General features: G+C 34.7%; 1 protein-coding gene across 11 annotated transcripts in view; it reads right to left on the bottom strand.

Annotated features, from left to right (window-relative positions):
• Window positions 1-18651, bottom strand: part of LOC150087831 (bromodomain-containing protein 2-like) — a 676121-nt gene that overhangs the window by 291802 nt on the left and 365668 nt on the right. For all 11 annotated transcript variants that reach the window (XM_090369219.1, XM_090369215.1, XM_090369216.1 and 8 more), the window contains one exon: window positions 15312-15437. In XM_090369219.1, coding sequence (XP_090225345.1) covers window positions 15312-15437 — 126 coding nt within the window. The remainder of the gene's footprint in view (window positions 1-15311; window positions 15438-18651) is intronic.

Genomic DNA, 18651 nt, shown 5'->3' with positions numbered 1-18651 from the left:
CTTAACTTTGTCTATTATTGCACTATTATAACTTACCACTAACAACTAATATCTTAAATAATATACAGATGGATGTAATGTTTAATCTTGTAAGATGGCATTAATCAGATCTGTGATGATTGATATATATATATATATATATATATATATATATATTAAATTTGATATATTTATTATAATTAAGCTATTAATTAACTATTAATTTATGCATTTTATATATATATATTCACAAACTAGGTTATTTCTGTTGAGTACATTTAATAATGCACTTATTTATTTGTTTTAAAAGCTTTCAATGTTCTTTTTTGAACATACATGAATTGCATGAAATTTAAAAGAAAAGAAACTATTTAAAAGAACATACATGAAATTTAAAAGAAAATATGTAAAAAATTAATATATTTAAATATAAAAACAAACAAATATACAATTATATCATTTTAATCGGTGAGACAGTTGGGTTTGATGGAAGTACACAATTTTTTTAATACAAGGATTTATTGCGGACAGTTCTTCTACTGACTTTACTCTCCCTCTCTTTTTATTTAATCTCGTTTAAAGCAGAAAGCCCTGTTTCGAATAAGGAAGGGGAAATGGCAATAAAATTCTAATTGCCTTTTCCAAAATTTGTGGATATTCAATTTGAAATTTTGCAGCAAATTTTAAAATTTCGTTCTCAACACATGTCTACAGCACACACACACGTACCATAGCATAGCATACAGAACATGTTGGAAAGAGAGGCAAGAACATTGCCATCTTTCTCATAATTTTGGTGGATGGCCTCTGATGAAGACACTGAAATTGTGAAAAACACTGCAATGTAATCTTATTTTAGTTGTCTTTTCATTTCTTATTTTTAATTTCGTGCCAACTATCTGTCTCTCTTTTTTTCGTATCTTACCTGGTCACCTCATCCTACCATATATCACTACATTCCTTATCCATTTAGTCTAGTTCACTTCTGGTATATCAGTAGATTCAATAGGTTTAAACAAAAATCTTCTTCACACTTTCTACATATGATATATTTTTATATACATGACTTGACTGTATATGACTTGATTATTATTGGCCTCGTGGTCCTCTGTCGAGATGGGGCATAATGGTCAGTCTATTTTATTTTATCTTATTAATTTTCGGTTTATTTGGTCACATAATGTTGTTAGTTTACGTTTCCACCTTAGTGAGATTTCACATAATTCAGAAAAGGTGCTTACTAGGGGGCGCCACTAAATTTCTTTTAATTGGCTTAATTTCTAAATTATTTTTGGGACGTTGCTTCAACACTACCCTTTTCTTCTTTAGGCCCCCCCCTATATTTTTCTGTTATTGTTATTTTATTTGGTTCAGTTTATTTTCACTCTACTGGTTTGCCATGCTACTGGCAATATCCTATTTTAATTCAACTTATTATAAGCAACATGTAGTGGATTGTGCTTTTCTGCTGCCACTGATATTAGCTTTTCTATTATTTTTTCTTATTTATTTTAATATATAATTCAGTCATTTTTATTTTTAATTTTTGGATTAATTTGAAAAAAATATATATATATTTTTTTATGGTATGAAGAAAGTGTGAAGATATTTTTTTTAATTCTATTGAATCTATGGTATACACAAGAAATGAATTCGACAAAATTGATAAGAAATGTAGCGATATATGGTAGGATGACGTGACCAGGTAAAATATGAAAAAGAGACAGATAAGTGGCAAAAAATTAAAATATGATATGAAAAAGCAACCATGATCTGTATATAATTACATTTATTGGCACAACTTATTAGACCTTATTCTAGTGGCAAAATATCAAATTTCGTGCGTAACACGTGTCTACAGCACACGTACACCATAGCATACAGAACACTTGGAAATAGGAGAAAGTACATTGCCATCTTTCTCACAATTCCAGTGGATGACCTCTGACGAAGACACTGAAATTGTGAAAAACACTGCAATGTAGTCTTATTTTAGTTGCTTTTTCATATCTTATTTTAATTTTTTGCCAACTATCTGTATCTTTTAGATATCTTACTTGGTCATTTCATCCTACCATATATCACTACATTTCTTATCCATTTTGTCGAATTCAGTTCTCGTGTATACTGTAGATTCAATAGGATTAAACAAAAAAAATTTTTCACACTTTCTTCATACCATAAAATATATATGTTTGTTTGTTGTGTTTGTTTGTTATTTGGTTTTTAGGAGCATTAGAAACTAAGGCCATATTGTTCCTGGATATGCGGTGGTCATTCCCTGACCTTTCCGCATCTTTCATATTTGGTGGTGACGGGCTCGAACCCCGGTCTAATCAAGAAGCGTGTGCTACACACTGCTGCTCCTTCCCACCTTATGGAGGCGCCTAAAATATATATATATACATTACGGCTGTAGGGTACATCTGCTTATGCAGTGTCCCTGATCCATAATTAATCCTGTCTTCTTTTTAACTACCATTAAGCTCCACACCCTACTCTTACCTATTTTCTTAATAATATTATATATATATTATGTACCCGTTGTGTATTAGTAGTAGTAGTGGCATGTGATGCAAGAAAGCAAGTGTATGAGCTTATGCAGCATCAGCCAAAAAGGAAATTAGGAAAGTATTTAGGATAGAAATCTATCCTAAATACTTTCCTATCAATATACATGTTAATTTCACCTCCTGTTAGCAAAACAGCTATACAATTGCCTATAACTACAATACACAATGGGTGCACAAAATATAACAATATATAATATACTTACAAGCTATATCTTTGCAGCCAGTCGCAAGACAGGCAAGTAGTTTTATGTAAATACAGAAACCTCTCAAATAACATATATCTCTTTTCATTATATTTACCAATACTTTTATAAAAACTAGAAGAAATAAAAAATAATTTATTTCTTTTAAATAAAAATGCTGAAGTTAGTCTTGTTTACCAAAATTTAAAAGATTCATTAAATTGCAAATGCAATTTAATGAATTTTTTTGGCTGAACTAACTTTGTTTGGTTCCGGCATTGCCTTCATCTTCAATTTATCTTCCAAGTGGGTATTTGTCATCTGTGAAAATGTTGAATCAGAACCATGGGTTGTGCCAAATCAGGAGGGTAAATGGTGAGTATGTTGATGTAATCATGGACATTCAAAGGCATTCTTCCATATTTTGATGGAGTCCTTTCTGTCAAGTAGACTTCAGAATGTTGTCTACTGAGAGCTCAATCAATTCCACCTGTAAATCTTCAGGTCTATTTGTGGCTGAAAAGCTATCCTCAGTGTGACATTTTTTTTTTAATATTTAAACCTGTCATTGTACTCATCAATCAAGGAATCAAGACCGCCTATATAGTTCATTAGTGACCTGAAACCCCAGAAAGTCAGAACTGTCTATTCTATGTTATTAAAATCAGTGTGAGTATGTTTAGACAAGTATAAAAAAAGCTGCAGGTTCACCATCCCTGGTCTAAGCAATGATTGAATCTTAGAACTTCACAAGGTAAAACTGTTGCATTGGTGATGGTAGAGGGAACCCATTTCAACTTGACACAATTTTAAAAGCAGCTGTAATTCCTCTCCACTAGATCATGACCAACAGTTTGAGTTCTTGATGTAATCTATTTTGTTCACACTACTGAAACAAAAATTAACTGAACACTTAAAGACACTGATGCTAAGGATATGTTAGCATATCCTTAACATCAGTTCAGGTAGAAACGGTGGGAGCACACTGATCTGAATACCTTTGTTGCAATTAACATTAACAGTAACAAATGAATTCAGATCGAAAACAGCCACATCTTTAAGAACAGGTGTCCTAATCCAAATTAAAAATAAATTTAAATTTCTTCATCGCCAACTATTTCTCCACTCCCCACAAAAACTAAAAGGTAGGCTAAAATTATTGTTTATTTCTGAATCTGAAATAAACATAATAAAACATACCAACACAGGTTTTGAGTGCATTTTTATCTTCAAACAACAGTCACTGGCATCACTAAGGGTGGGGGTGGGTTGCAGAGGATGCAGACCACACCGGGTGACACCAAAATGACTGTCTATAAAATTTTTGTGCAGTGTTTCAGCAGAATTTTTTATTTTTTATAAAAATATCCCTGTAGTTAGTTATAACCACAAAAACATTTTTCATAGGTCCAGCTTACATGTACTGTATGAAAGCCAGGAAAGGAAAGTTCTGATTTAGTCGAGATGTTCACTAGGTGCTGAAATGCTTGGTATGAAGAAAGTGTAAAAGTTATCCCACGTGTGTATTTGTTCCTGTTTATTTTTTTGGTATTATTTCATTTATGAGTATATTTCCATATGTATTTCTCTACAACTTCTACATTATTTGGGCTGTTATTGATCATGCAAACCTAATTCATTGATGTATCTCATGTAGCGGTAAAGTTTAATGTTAAAATGAACATAATTTTGTAGTTCTTAAACGTTTTTACTTCGAATTCTGTTGTTTTCTTACCGAATCTTCACTTTAACCACATGAAACTATGTAAATACGTTTAGCCTGTGCATATGATATTGTAATTTAAAGGTGTAATTTTAATTTTGCTAGTTGTTTATATCACTACTATTGCCATTAGATTCAGTGATATATGGGAATTATGATTTACGAGTAACAATAGTACAAAAAACATTACTACAGATTCTGTATAGTCTGGTATAGGTGGAGGTCCATGGGGGGGTGACACTGAGTTACCACACTGGGTGACACCTTAGTGACACGACTGACAACAGTTTGACCAGTGCATCATGCTGCCCAACTAAACAGTAGACGAAAACCTAGATCAATTCCTACCAACCACCAAGAAACAGAAGATCTTAACTGGTAAAATTTTCCAACAATATTATTTAGATTATTATATAATTTAATTCAGTTGTTTAATTTTGTTTTATTATATTAATTCTGTTTTATTTTATTTAATAATAAGATTTTTATTTATTAATTTTTATCCTTAAATGTATTATCGAAATCCCCCATTACGCAATAAGCCAATATCTGCACTAATGATACCCTCACAGGACACAAATAAATCCTGGCTTGAAACTATAAAAGATAATCTCATACACTCTTTTTCACCACACTACCTGGTAACAATATTAAGTAAATCATAGCAAGCATATATATGTTATATATGTTTCACCAATAAACAAATCAACAAGTTCTTGTGACCAAAGTGATCTTTTGTGATGGTGATATTGCAAAGGCAGCTGGTAAGTGTTTACATATTATCGTTATTATTGTTAGTCACTATATAAATAATTAACCTTAAAACAAAATTCTTCAAATTAGATCTAAGTTTGATTTTCTAAAACTTTTAAGGGTTATTATTGTGGACTTTAAGAATTCCACAATAATAACCCTTAATCCTTAGTCTTTGCAGTCACTGAAGAAATGGTAAGAAAATACAAAAAAATGCATAACACCATTATGAATATTTTCAATTCATAAATAAACATAATAATACCAATGCAGGTTCGAGTGCATTTTTATCTTCAAACAACAGTTTACCTAGGCATCATGCTGCTCAAATGCCTTACCAATAGCTGTATAATATTATTGATATATCACTGTTAAGCTATGATTGTGGTATCGATTTCCCAAACTATACAGGAACTCTCCAACTCACGTAAGAGTTCTGTTCCATGGAACACTACGTAAGTCGGAATTTCCCCCATGCCTTTGCAGCACTAGTAACTGTGCTCACTGAACTGATTGAACCAAAAAAGAAATGTTCAACCAACATGTAAATAGAATTATTTATTGAATTTTTTTTATCTCATGTGCAGGAGAAATTACAAAAGCATGCAATTTAAAAAATTTTCAAAATTATAAAATTACAAAAAAAGAGGAGATAGGCATAATGTCAAGTTTTACCTCTTGAGCATCGTTGCCAGAATCGGCGTCTTCATCTAATAAATACGGTGCTGCAGAGATTGAGGGCTGTGGAGATTTAGAAGGGGTCGGCCGCTCGATTTCATGAAAGAACATATTGATGGGCGACTGGACGGTGGCGTTTTTCTTTTCATCGTTGATTTCTTTGTAGCAAGCAAGCGTATCATTCACCCCTCCGTTAACTTTTAAGAATCGTTCGCTGCCAGGATTCATCTTCTCAACCTCGTCATTGCCAATGCAATTTCACAAAATGTCATTACCATCTTTCTGGTTTTTTTTTTTTTTTTTTTTTGATTTGGTAGTTGTTGGCGCATCGGCTTCTGTGGCCATATTGCACCTCCCAAGGTTTTTGCAGTACTTTGATCCAAGCCCGAGGCGGGAATCGAACCCGCGACCTTTGGGTTGCCGGGCAGGTACTTTACCCACTCGGCTAGCCCGGTCGGCTCATCTTTCTGGTGATGAAGCATCTTGGCTCCACATTTGGTTCATCTGAAGCTTCTTTGGCATTTTCTTCTTTCACTATCGCTGCTTGCATGTCAAGTTCTTCACTAGATAATTCCTTCTCTTCTTGCTCTATTAACTCCTTTGCATCTTTGGCTTCAACCTCCAACTGAAGTAGCTCTGAAACCATTACAATTTTATCTGTACCCTCTTCGTATGATTCGTCCTTTTCAAATCCTTTGAAGCCGTTTAGGTGCTGTGGACATATTTCCTTCCATGTGCCATTTAAACAACTTTTAGTAATTTCTGCCTAGGCCTTATTAATGTTTAAAATGGTGTGATAGATATTGTAAGATTTCCAAAAGTCTCTTAGCTTAAAATTTTTCTCATCGTCTACTGCAGACAATGTTTGAGCATATGTTGGGCGTACACAGTACGCTTTTAAATTCGAAATAAAACACCCTGATCCATAGGTTGGATGAGTGAAGTCGCATTTGGTGGTAGAAATATGACACTCACGTTCGAATTGAAATCATCTAGTTCAGTAGGATGTCCAGAAGCATTATCTAATAGAAGCAAAATCTTGAAAGGAACGTTGTCGTCATTACTACAATATTTTTCAACCTTGGCATTGAAGCAGCATTTAAACGAATCCTCAAAGAGAGATATTGTTATCCATGCTCTCTGGTTCGATCGGAAATGCATGAGTAGGGTGGCCTTATTGATGTCCTTAAATGAACGAGGATTTCCAGAATGCTACACAAGCAGTGGTTTTAATCTGTAATCTCCCGCTGCATTAGCCCCAAGCAAGAGCGTGGCCCAATCTTTTGATGCCTTGAAACCTGGCATTGTATTTTACTCTAACAATGTATATTAAACTGGTATTTTTTCCCAATAGAGCATTCCTGTCGACATTAAAAATTTGCTGCATTGAATAGCCTTCATCAATAGTTTTTTTCCAACACATCACAAAATTTCTCTGCAGCTGCAAAATCAGCACCAGCGACTTCACCGAACGTTGTGGAAACCAGTATGATGCTTGAACCTAGTAAACCACTCATTGCTTGCCACGAACTTGGGTTGAGGTTCACCGTACTTATCCTTGATATATTTATAAATACTTGTTGCTTTTGCTTGAATGGTTATTATACTCAGGGGCACTCACTTCTGAATCTGATTTTCCATCCATATCATTAACAGCTGTTCCATCTTAGATATAGCACCTGAACGCTGTTTTGTGATTACTGTTGATCTTAGGTGCATTGATTCTTTAACATGTTCTTTTATACACACACAGTCCTTTAAAATAGTATTCTGCTGAAGCAGCGAGACCTGATTCCCTTGCAATAGATGACAAACTTTGTCCTGCTTCGTACTTCTTAATAATTTATCTTAATTTCTAAATCAATTTTGTTTCGTTTCCTAGCACTACCACCACTTGCATTTTTCGCTGGTTGCTTTCCCTTGAACATTGAAATACGTAAATAGGAATGAAGAGAAGTTTCTGAAAATTTCACGGTGAAGACGTTTCACCCTAATAATGTAAAAACCCACATGACTGCAGTTATCTGTATTATTGCAAATGCAATAAGAACAAATTTACTACCCGTTTATAATTAGATGCACTAACAGAAAAGCCCAATAAACCAGAAACTGCAAATTGTTTTTGTTTGTTTTTTGGTCATGACCTCCAGACACATGCTTTAGAAAAATATCACAAAGACATTCAAAATTGATACTTATGACGGAAACATATGGTAAAAATAAGTGTGGCAAAATTTCCATTATAAAAATGACCTCTTAGAGAGATAAAAAGCTTAGTAATATAGCGAAATTTTCAAGTTCCAAGGACTTGGAATGAATTACAAAAAAAAAAAAAAAAAAACAACACACAATGTGTTATTGGATTCGCATTTTGATATTTTCACGATACCTCCATTTATTCCTACGGGATGCAAAACACGTTTCCATCAATTTTTTTAAGTTTGCACTGGCCGGCAAAAACTTATGTAAAGTTGAATTTCCATAAGTCAAGTATTACTTAAGTTGGGGAGTTCCTGTACTGTGAAATCATTTTTGTGAACAAACAATCTTCGAATATACACTCATGAGCCAAAATATTATGGGCACTCCCTGTCTCCACAAGTGGATGCATTCCACAGCACCAAGCAAGAAGTAATGTCACTACTGGTGCTATATATGGCGACGGCAGAGGAATTGCCTGTCAGTTCGTCAGTACAAAGCACATTCAATGGGAAAAGGGAAGGAGCTAATGGAGATTAAATAGGGATTGATTTGTGAGGATAGGAAGACAGGGGTCAGCATCTCAGCAGCCACAGGCATTGTTCGCTGCTCGAGGACTGCCATAGTAAAGGTTTAGAGGGAATGGTCCGAAGAAGGATATGCAACCGCCCAACATGCCAGGATGGGGAGGCCACTAGTTGGCAGTTGAGGTGAACAGCAGTTGGTATGTATTGTATGGGATAACAGACGGCTCACGATCTCTCAGTTGATGACAAATTTCAATCAAGGAGCACAAAGAAATATTTCCAACCATTTAGTGGATGCACTTGTGGATAGGCCTATGAAGGAGGAGACCTGTCATGTGCACATGTTGACCAACCGTCACTGACACATCCGCCTACAGTGGACATGCAAGCACTGTTCCTGGACAATGAACAACTGGAAAAGAGTTGCCTGGTCCAGTGTTTCTCAACCTTTCCGTTGTTCCAGCACACAGGTAAAGACGCTAAATTTTTGCGGCACACTACAATCGCTATTATACTCGATATACATATATATAATATATATTTGTAATATATATTATAAATATCTATAAATAAAATTTATAAATAAAAATTATATATATTCACAAACTGGAAGTTATTTCTGTTCAGCATGAAATTTAAAAGAAAATATGTAAAAAAATAACATAATTACATAAATACAAAAAAATATACAATTATAACATTTTAATCAGTGAGACGGTTGAGTTTGATGAGAGGCACAGTTTTTTTTTTTTTTTTAATACGGGGATTTACTTTTTTTTGTTTAATCTCGTTTAAAGGGGAAAACCCAGTTTCGCACAAGAAGGAAGTGGAAAATGGCAATAAAATTCTAATTGCGTTTTTGGAAATTCATGGGGATCCATTTTAATTCTAAATTTTATAATATTAGTGTTATTAAAGTGAATTTCCAGTGACTGGTCACTACAGATCTCAGCCAATTCTTCTTCCTCTTGCAGATTAAGTTCCAACGTCAGAAGGTCTCTTGTTGCAAATAGTTCTCTACCCACAAATATTTTTTGGTATCAAGGGATGGAAAGTAATGTTTAATTTTTGTGTTTAACAGCTCTAATGCTGCACTTATTACATTAATTATTTTAGTATAATTCATTTTAGCAGTCAAGGGAAACATTTCTATTTTTTTTTCTTTTACACATATTCAACTTTTCTTTAAAGGCGTTTAATTTTTGTGTTTAACAGCTCTAATGCTGCACTTATTACATTAATTATTTTAGTATAATTCATTTTAGCAGTCAAGGGAAACATTTCTAATTTTTTTTCTTTTACACATATTCAACTTTTCTTTAAAGGCGAACAACTTGTCAGTAGAAGTGAGTAAATGTTCCTATGGGCCTTGCATACTGACATTCTATTTATTAAGCTGACCAAATAAATCTGCTAGAAAAGCTAATTTACAGCACCAAATTTTCACTTAAATAATCACAAAATTCTGATTGCTCCAGTGAAAAAAATGAGCATTTCACCACACAACTTGCATTTAATGCACAAGTACATTCCCTTTCGACAGCCACCGAACCTCAGTGCATTATTAAAGAGAAATTATCAGACTTCAGTTCCTCGCATAATTTTCCAAAAATATGCATTTTTTGTGGTCTAGTTTTGATATAATTGACCAATTTAAGTTTTATATCGGGCACTACTGTCTTCGCTACTAGAACTTGTCTGTGTATAAAACTGTGTGTTGTTATAATATTTGAATTGTGTTGTTTTACTAAGTTTACAAATCCTTTTAGTGCTGTCATCGCAGGAGCACTGTTGGTACAAATGCCAACACACGACTTCCATAATATACCACACTTTTGGAAATAATTATTCTTTACATCGAAAATATCTTGGCTGGTTGTTCATTCAGTGAGCTCTTTACAACAACAAAGCAAAAAGATTAATAATTGTGTTATTTTCATTAAACCTGACAAATGGTATTAATTGGGCTTTCCCCCTAATATCTACAGAACTATTTACTTGCAATGCAAATAGTCACCAAAATTATTAGTATGTTCTTCAATATCATTCAAGATTTATTTTATACTCCTGCTGATTGTGCTATTCGAAAGTGGTGCTGTCATTATTCTTTTTTCAGCTGCCTCTCCCAAAATACTTTTCACGATTGCCCAACATGCTGGTAAAATCAGACTTTCTACAATCAGGTGAGATTTCTTTTTTTTCCCCCAGTTCGGCTACTAAATAGCTTCTTGCACTTTATCAGATATTTCAGTCGCATTATAAAATTCTGTTACCTTGTTTTCTAGTAGAGGCTTGCAGTCTTTAAATATTCCATAGTTTTGGACGATAAATTCTCGTGTTTCGTAGAAAAATGATGCTGCAATTTACTCTGCACAATTGAGTCATTCAACAATTTTAAACCACACAAAGGTTGAGGACAATCTTGATGAGTACCAGTATGAGAAAATCCCGCCAAATAATCATCATCATATTTACTTCTTTTTTGGTTTTTATGGTTGGTCGTTTTTGTTTTTGTCATTTTCTCCAAGCATGTTGGTATCAAGTTGCCTCTTCTGATTTTCTTTCACTAAATATTTATCCATTTCTAATGATTTTTTTTTAAAAATTAAAGTTACCTCTAGAAACTAATATAGTTAATTGAAAATACCCGTTCTATACAAATTAACTGAATATGACATTTTACAGATAAAAAAACAAAAGTACTTTTAAACCACAAAGGAAATTTCTTATTATGCTGCTTACAAGTTGCACTTACACAACTGAAAGGTTCCTGGGAAAGTCTCCCAAGTGATAAGAATGGCTGAATAAAGGTGAAAAGATCTACTACTAAGAATCAAAACGTGACGTCACAATGATCACTGGAAGGGTCGGACCACTAAATCGGGGCAGCGCAAATAAACAATTTTTTTATTCGAATTAATATTTCTTATGAAACTTAGATTTATTAATTTTTTTTATTTGCATTTTCCGTGGCACACAGGTTGATAAACTGGCCTGGTCTGACGAATCAAGGTTCCAGCTCCATCATGCTGATTGATAAGGTGCATGTTGAAAAGCAAGCAGTGAATGGCTGTAACCACACTGCATAGTTGGTTGAAAAGTGGCTGGTAGAAGTGGCTTGGGGATGTTTTCGTGGCCATCAACTGGGTCCCCCTCATCCTCAATGAACAGGCTCTCACTGCCAGATTATACATCATCATTGTTTCAAACCAAGTTTAGTCCTACATTGTGACCACATATCCAGATGGCAGTGGATTCTTTCAACAAGACAACTGTGTCACAAGGTCTGCACTGTGCAGAATGGTCTGAGGATCATGTCAAAGAATTTCGTATGCTCCCCCTGTCCCACAAATTCCGCTGACATAATCCCACTGAACATTTCTGGGATGCAGTGGAACACAGTATTTCCCAGTCCATGCCAGTGCCTTGCTCCATTGCCGAACTGCAGGATATCCTTCTGTCCAGCTGTTCCAGGACACCTTCCAAGGTTTTGTGGAGTTGATGCTACACAAAGTGCAAGTGGACATGGGTTATCATTTGTTGTCATTTGGTTTTTAGGAGCATTAGCAACTAAGGCCATATCGCTCCGGGGACAGGGACATGCGGTGGTCATTCCCTGACCTTTCCGCATCCTCCGTATTTGGTAGTCACGGGCTCGAACTCCGGTCTAATCAAGAAGCGTGTGCTGTGCACTGCTGCTCCTGCCCACCTGGCTACGGAGGTGCCATGGGTTATCATGGTAAAAGGCAGCCCAACACTATCAGGTAGATGGTCATAGTGCTTTGGCTCTTGAGAGAGAGAGAGAGAGAGAGAGAGAGAGAGAGAGAGAGAGAGAGAGAGAGAGAGAGAGAGAGAGAGAGAGAGAGAGAGAGAGAGAGAGAGTGTGTGTGTTTTTAATTATGCATATTTTGATATAATCGTTCACTGTTATAATGCACGTACTGCACAGATACACCGTAAACAAATTTTGGTAACTATGCAAAGATTCTTAATTACTTGGGTATGCAAAAAAAACCCAATTCTTGGAATAGACAAAAATTAAAAGGATGACTTAGCTTTGCTTTTATGACCATCCGTATCAGATTAGTGGCCTTGTCCTTTCGGGGATGGGGACTATACAACAGTGCATTGTCATTCCGCTTGTTGCATTACCCTATTTACAGACTGTCTTGTATTCACTGAACCATATATTTATTTCGGGACTTCTAAAAATTTTGAGAACGGGACTTCTAAGAATTTTGGAAATGGGACTTTAAGAACTTTGTATGCAGATCACGTTACTGGCACTATATTTTACATTTTAAAGTAAAATCAGTTAGAAAAAAACCTTCGGAAACATGTCTACTAACAAAAAGAAAGTCTCACGATTATCAAAAAAGTCAAAATTATTTGGGAGTTAGAACAGTGAAAAAAATGAAGTGTGTAAAAAGTTTTTGTTCTCTTCAACGGTATTGGCATTGTGAAAGAATAAACATGTCTACATATCGGCACTGGAAAAGAACATAATGGGGAGGGGGGGAAGTGCGAGGCTACAAACATCGATGATGTATTGCTTCAATGGTCCACTACACAAAAAAAAGTGTTGGATTTTCAATAAACAATTCGATCTTGAAGGCTCAAGTGGAAAAATTTGCTGAACAATTTGGACACAACAATTTTGTATCAATTTAAAAACTGAATACAAGCATATTAATACAAATAATGTGTAAGTATATACTAATATTATTTTTTTCTCTCTAATATCTTTTGTTCTTTGAATATCTTTTTATCAAGTTATTGAGAATTTAAAAAAATAGGAGGTAGATTTAACTCAACACTGATATACTAAGTAATGGTTATATAACGAGGAAATTTTGGTGGTCCCTTGATGCTCGTTATAACCGAGTTCGACTGCATTTTTCTTTTCTTGATCAATGAAAAAAAGGATAAAGTTTACCGTACACTATTGACTGAGAATATTTATGTGATTCATAAAAAAAGGGGAGGGGGGAATCTAGATAAGACTGATTGGACCACTATTCTTCCCTTCAAGCACTTAGATAGTGCCAATGTTTAAGAAATATTTATGGGAGAAGGTTAAAATTGGGAAAATTTTCTCCATTAATATTATTAGATTTTAGCAGAAGAACATTATTATTATTTGGTTTTTAGGAGCATTAGAAACTAAGGCCATATTGCTCCGGGAATATGCAGTGGTCATTCTCTGGCCTTTCCGCTTCCTCCGTATTTGGTGATGACGGGCTCAAACCCTGGTCTAATCAAGAAGTGTGTGCTTCGCACTGCTGCTGCTCCTTCCCACCTGGCTACGAAGGCGCCCGAAGAACATTGTATGTGAACTACTGGACTAAAGTATTAAAATGGAAAACAAAATCAATAACAAAAGACATAATAGCTGATTGGTTATACTTATGAACTCGGCTATATCAGTCCACTATGGGTTGTCCTGGAAATATTTCCATGCATTGCCTGCTCAACACAAAAAAAAAAAAAACAATACAACACTAAGCTTTGAGAGTTGTACAATATAGACTACCCCCCCCCCCCAAACTTTGTTCATATATCAACACCGTTGATATATGGTGTGGGGTAATTTCACTTGTCTGGAGTGTGGCATTCTAGGAATACCACATTTCAGAAAATGTTTCTTATAAATATACTTTGGAAAATTAAATGCACTAGGCATAATCCTTATGGGTTTTGATAATTAACTATATAATATCGGTGTAAATACACCATAGTTAACCCATAGATTTGAGCTATGATTGTAGCGTAGAAGGCATCGTTTTAATTGTATCTCATAATGTGGTTGCCTTCACCACAAGATAGCTACTATTGAATTACTTCAAATAAATAACGCTTCTCTAGTAGAGAAGACTACTGTTATATAATGCTTCTCTAGTAGAGAAGCATTATTTATTTGAAGTAATTTATTTGAAGTAAAATAGTAGAGAAGACTACTGTTATATAATGCTTCTCTAGTAGAGAAGCATTATTTATTTGAAGTAATTCAATAGTAGCTATCTTGTTGTGAAGGCAACCACATTATGAGATACAATTAAAACGATGCCTTCTACGCTACAATCGTAGCTCAAATCTATGGGTTAACTATGGTGTATTTACACCGATATTATATAGTTAATTATCAAAACCCATAAGGATTATGCCTAGTGCATTTAGTTTTCCAAATACATTACTACCACACCCTTCTGGCATCTCTCATAATGTGGATATAACTTTGCAACTGAGATGGCTTGTTGTATTACCTACCCGCCCACTGATGACGAAGCCAAAAAGCTTTGAAACGATCGTCTGGGTGGTGGTACGCCGAAAATAAATAACAGTAGTCTTCTCTACTAGAGAAGCGTTATTTATTTGAAGTAATTCAATAGTAGCTATCTTGTTGTGAAGGCAACCACATTATGAGATACAATTAAAACGATGCCTTTTATGCTACAATCGTAGCTCAAATCTATGGGTTAACTATGGTGTATTTTCACCGATATTATATAGTTATAAATATACACACACAAGGTAATACTTGACTAACATTAGGACTTCGTAACCACTTAAGATGTGGTTACGAAGTCTATTTTAACATAAGCAAACTCATTTGTAATGAATGATATAATCTTGATTTGGTCTACAACTAAAAATATGAAACTTTAAAACATAATAGTTCATATATAACTACAGTTACCTCTTTTAGTAGGTTTTTTAGATGTCCCTAGCTGGCCGCTGACATCCTGCAACCTTTTCTCCAGTTCTTGTTTCTTTTCTCGAACCTGTTCTTCTTTAGATTTCCCAATAATTTTATTTTTTGCATCTAAAATATTTTACCAGTAACATGTTTTAATTATTCTTATAGAACAGGATATAAATATATAAAATTAAAATAATTTAAAAAGTAATGTGACTTCATATCAAATGTCATCTGGATGGGGGGTTTTTTTTTTTAGTTTTTTTAATTTATACTAACAGGTAATTGGCTTTTATGTTTGGAATTTTGAACACTACTTCTTTTAGAAAATACTTCTCTTTTAGAAATGAAAAATGAATCTAGCAAGCTTTTTTTTTTTTTTTTTTATATCTATAAAAATAACCACATTCACAATAGTGAAAGAAATGTAGCACATGCAATTAACTCCCCTGATCTCTTCTTTGTTTACAAGATGCTAGAAGAGAATGCAATATTTTTCAACTGGAATTCACCAGATATTAATCCATCAGATGCATGAACACTTCTGATTTTGGAGTAAAAATGATCCAACACATAAATTAGTTTTCCAAATACTCTATCCACTTTGTCACACAGACATTCAATTTCTGCTATTGATATACTTCTATAGATATTTCCATGGGCACTGTTCTTCTGAATTGGCATTTATAATTCCATTGCTCTCTTCAACCTGGTCCAAAAACATGTCTAAACTAGTCAACATCCATTTATCATTTAATTCCAAACTCGTGGAACTAAATATTCCTCTTCCTTATTTATTACCTCTTCTGCTTCTGTTCAACAAAAAACCTTCCTTCACATGTATTAAACGCAAATTACAATCTACAGAAAGTCACATGAAATGATGATGATGATCTCCTGGCTTTTCAACCTGACCAGGATACCAAATTATTATGGGCTTTAATATCTTTTATGTTTGGGGTGGGGTGGGGGGAATATTTTGACAAAGAAATGAAAACAAGTATCAGGAAAGTAGTAAAATATGTTGGTATTTAGTTCGAGAACATGAGAACTCCATAACTAAGGTAACCAAATTCAATAAAAAAGATAAAAGATTTTGATTTGATTTTTTGTGGTGCAAAAATGATAAGATTATAATGCGTTATGAAAATGTTAAAATTCATAAAACAAATTTGGTAACCTTTAAAAAGGTTAGCTCGTCAAACGTGTGTGTGTGTGTGTGTGTGTGTGTGTGTGTGTGTGTGTGTGTGTGTGTGTGTGTGTGTGTGTGTGTGTGTGGAGAGAGAGAGAAAATGAATAAAATTCTGGATACTATTTGTATTGCAGTAAAAAGGTCATGGGAAAATGGGAAATACGAGGGTTGGTTGTTACGTTTCTAGCCTAGCATAGAAGTTATCTGATGTTAACATTATACTATTTTCGAATGTATTACACTATTTGCTTTAGGAAGAGACATTTTCCAATATGTCTCCTCCTAATGCAAAGCACTTTTTATAGTGGTGCTCCATATTTGTGATCCCGGTTTTGTAGCAACTTTTTGAAGGTCTCAAAAAATAATAATAAATAATAATAATTAAAATATAATAAATATCACTAAGATCTTGTTATTAGAGCCAAATTTCATCCCAGACAAGTTTTAGTTGAAAATAAGCATTTTGCACACCATACTCACCAGACAGTGTGTACTGCGTGAAAAAGAACAAGTGCATTGTCCTGGTGAAACACCTTCAATCGGCTTTTCTGACCTCTTTGACTTGACTGCATCTCACCATTTAGTTACTAAGTTATCAGAATATTGTCTGTTTATTGTTTGTACCTTTGTAAAATAATATGCTATTATTATCCTTCTGGAATCTCAAAAGACAGATGCCATGATCTTGCCTGTCAATGGGAACGACTTGGCATTCTTTGGAGTGATAATAATTAAAAAGTTATTTTGAGGTTTTGAATTTTAAGTTGTTTCTGATTGGTGTCAAAAGACAAGAATTAATCTAACAGAAACCTCAGTCATAGCTAATTCATTTGACAGGATATTTTGCACCCAAACAGTTGAGATGCCTATAAAAAAAAAGTTAATGGGTAAACTGCAGCCATTATCAATCCACTTCAGGGTGGAATCCTGACACCTCAGTAGCCAGGTGGGCAGGAGCACCAGTGCATAGCACAATTTCTTGATTAGATCGGGGTTCGAGCCTGTAACCACCAAATATGGAGGATGCAGAAAGGTCAGGGAATGACCACCACCGCATATCCCTGGAGCAATATGGCCTTAGTTGCTAATGCTCCTAAAAAACCAAATAACAAACAAACGAATGATGGAATACAACTCAACAATTCATGTTGAGAGAAATGGACCATAATCTGCCACATATTTAGCAGTCAGGTACTTGAACCCTGGTCTATTCAAATAGTGTGTGCTACTGCACTCCCACTCCTGACCATCTGCCTACGGAGGCCGGTAGCCTCTACTATTCCTCTAACAGTTGCTCACTGACATGTCACGAACTTTACTAATGTTTTCCAGAGTGGTTGCAGTTGGTGAATATCCACTGCACTGTTCATCTTTGTTGGTTCAATGCTATGTTTAAATTTGGCCACCCATTTTTGACAGTTGCATATGACAAGGCAGATTCAACTAGCCTATTCACCATGTCTTCATTGAACTCTTTTGTTGACATTTTATTATGGCTCAATGTTAAATTTTTCCATTTAAGGAGGCTCAAATTTAAATAACCTGAAAAGAAAAAAGATTGTAAGTTATGAACTATAACTTTGCGTTCATTCATATAAATGACCATATTATTGAAGGGGGGGGGGGAGTGTGTGTGTGTGTGTGTGTGTGTGTGTGTGTGTGTGTGTGTGTGTGTGTGTGTGTGTGTGTGCGCGCACGTGCGCACCAAAAATACATCTTTCTGCAGGGTATTTCTCAAACAGTCCACATATCAAATGTGGAAAAGCAACAGGTGTAGATGAAATTATATCTGAAATGCTAAATGTCAGGAGAAAAGATAGTGTCACAGTAGTTACACCACATTATTCAGAAGTGCTTTTTCTAAAACACAAGTTCCAGGAGATTGGACCAGGATATTAATTGTACCAACTTATTTATACACTGCCCTCCTAATAATATCCATATACTCCTCAGTTGGATCATATCTCACCTAAGCACCACAAGTCAGGTAACTATAAATATGCTTGCCTATAAACACGCTCCCTCACTCCCCATCCCAACTTATGTTATTGCTATAGGAAATCCATGTCTGGGTAACACAATTTCACCTTACCTGAAAATTTTGAATAATGCATTAGTCAGGATTGGGTGTATCTACTGCATTAGTCA

The sequence above is a fragment of the Mastigoproctus giganteus genome, chromosome 3, assembly GCF_048544385.1.
Source record: "Mastigoproctus giganteus isolate SK-2022 chromosome 3, ASM4854438v1, whole genome shotgun sequence".
Lineage (NCBI taxonomy): Eukaryota > Metazoa > Arthropoda > Arachnida > Uropygi > Thelyphonidae > Mastigoproctus > Mastigoproctus giganteus.
Note: the sequence above shows the minus strand (reverse complement) of the source record. Positions and strands in the feature narration are given on the sequence as shown.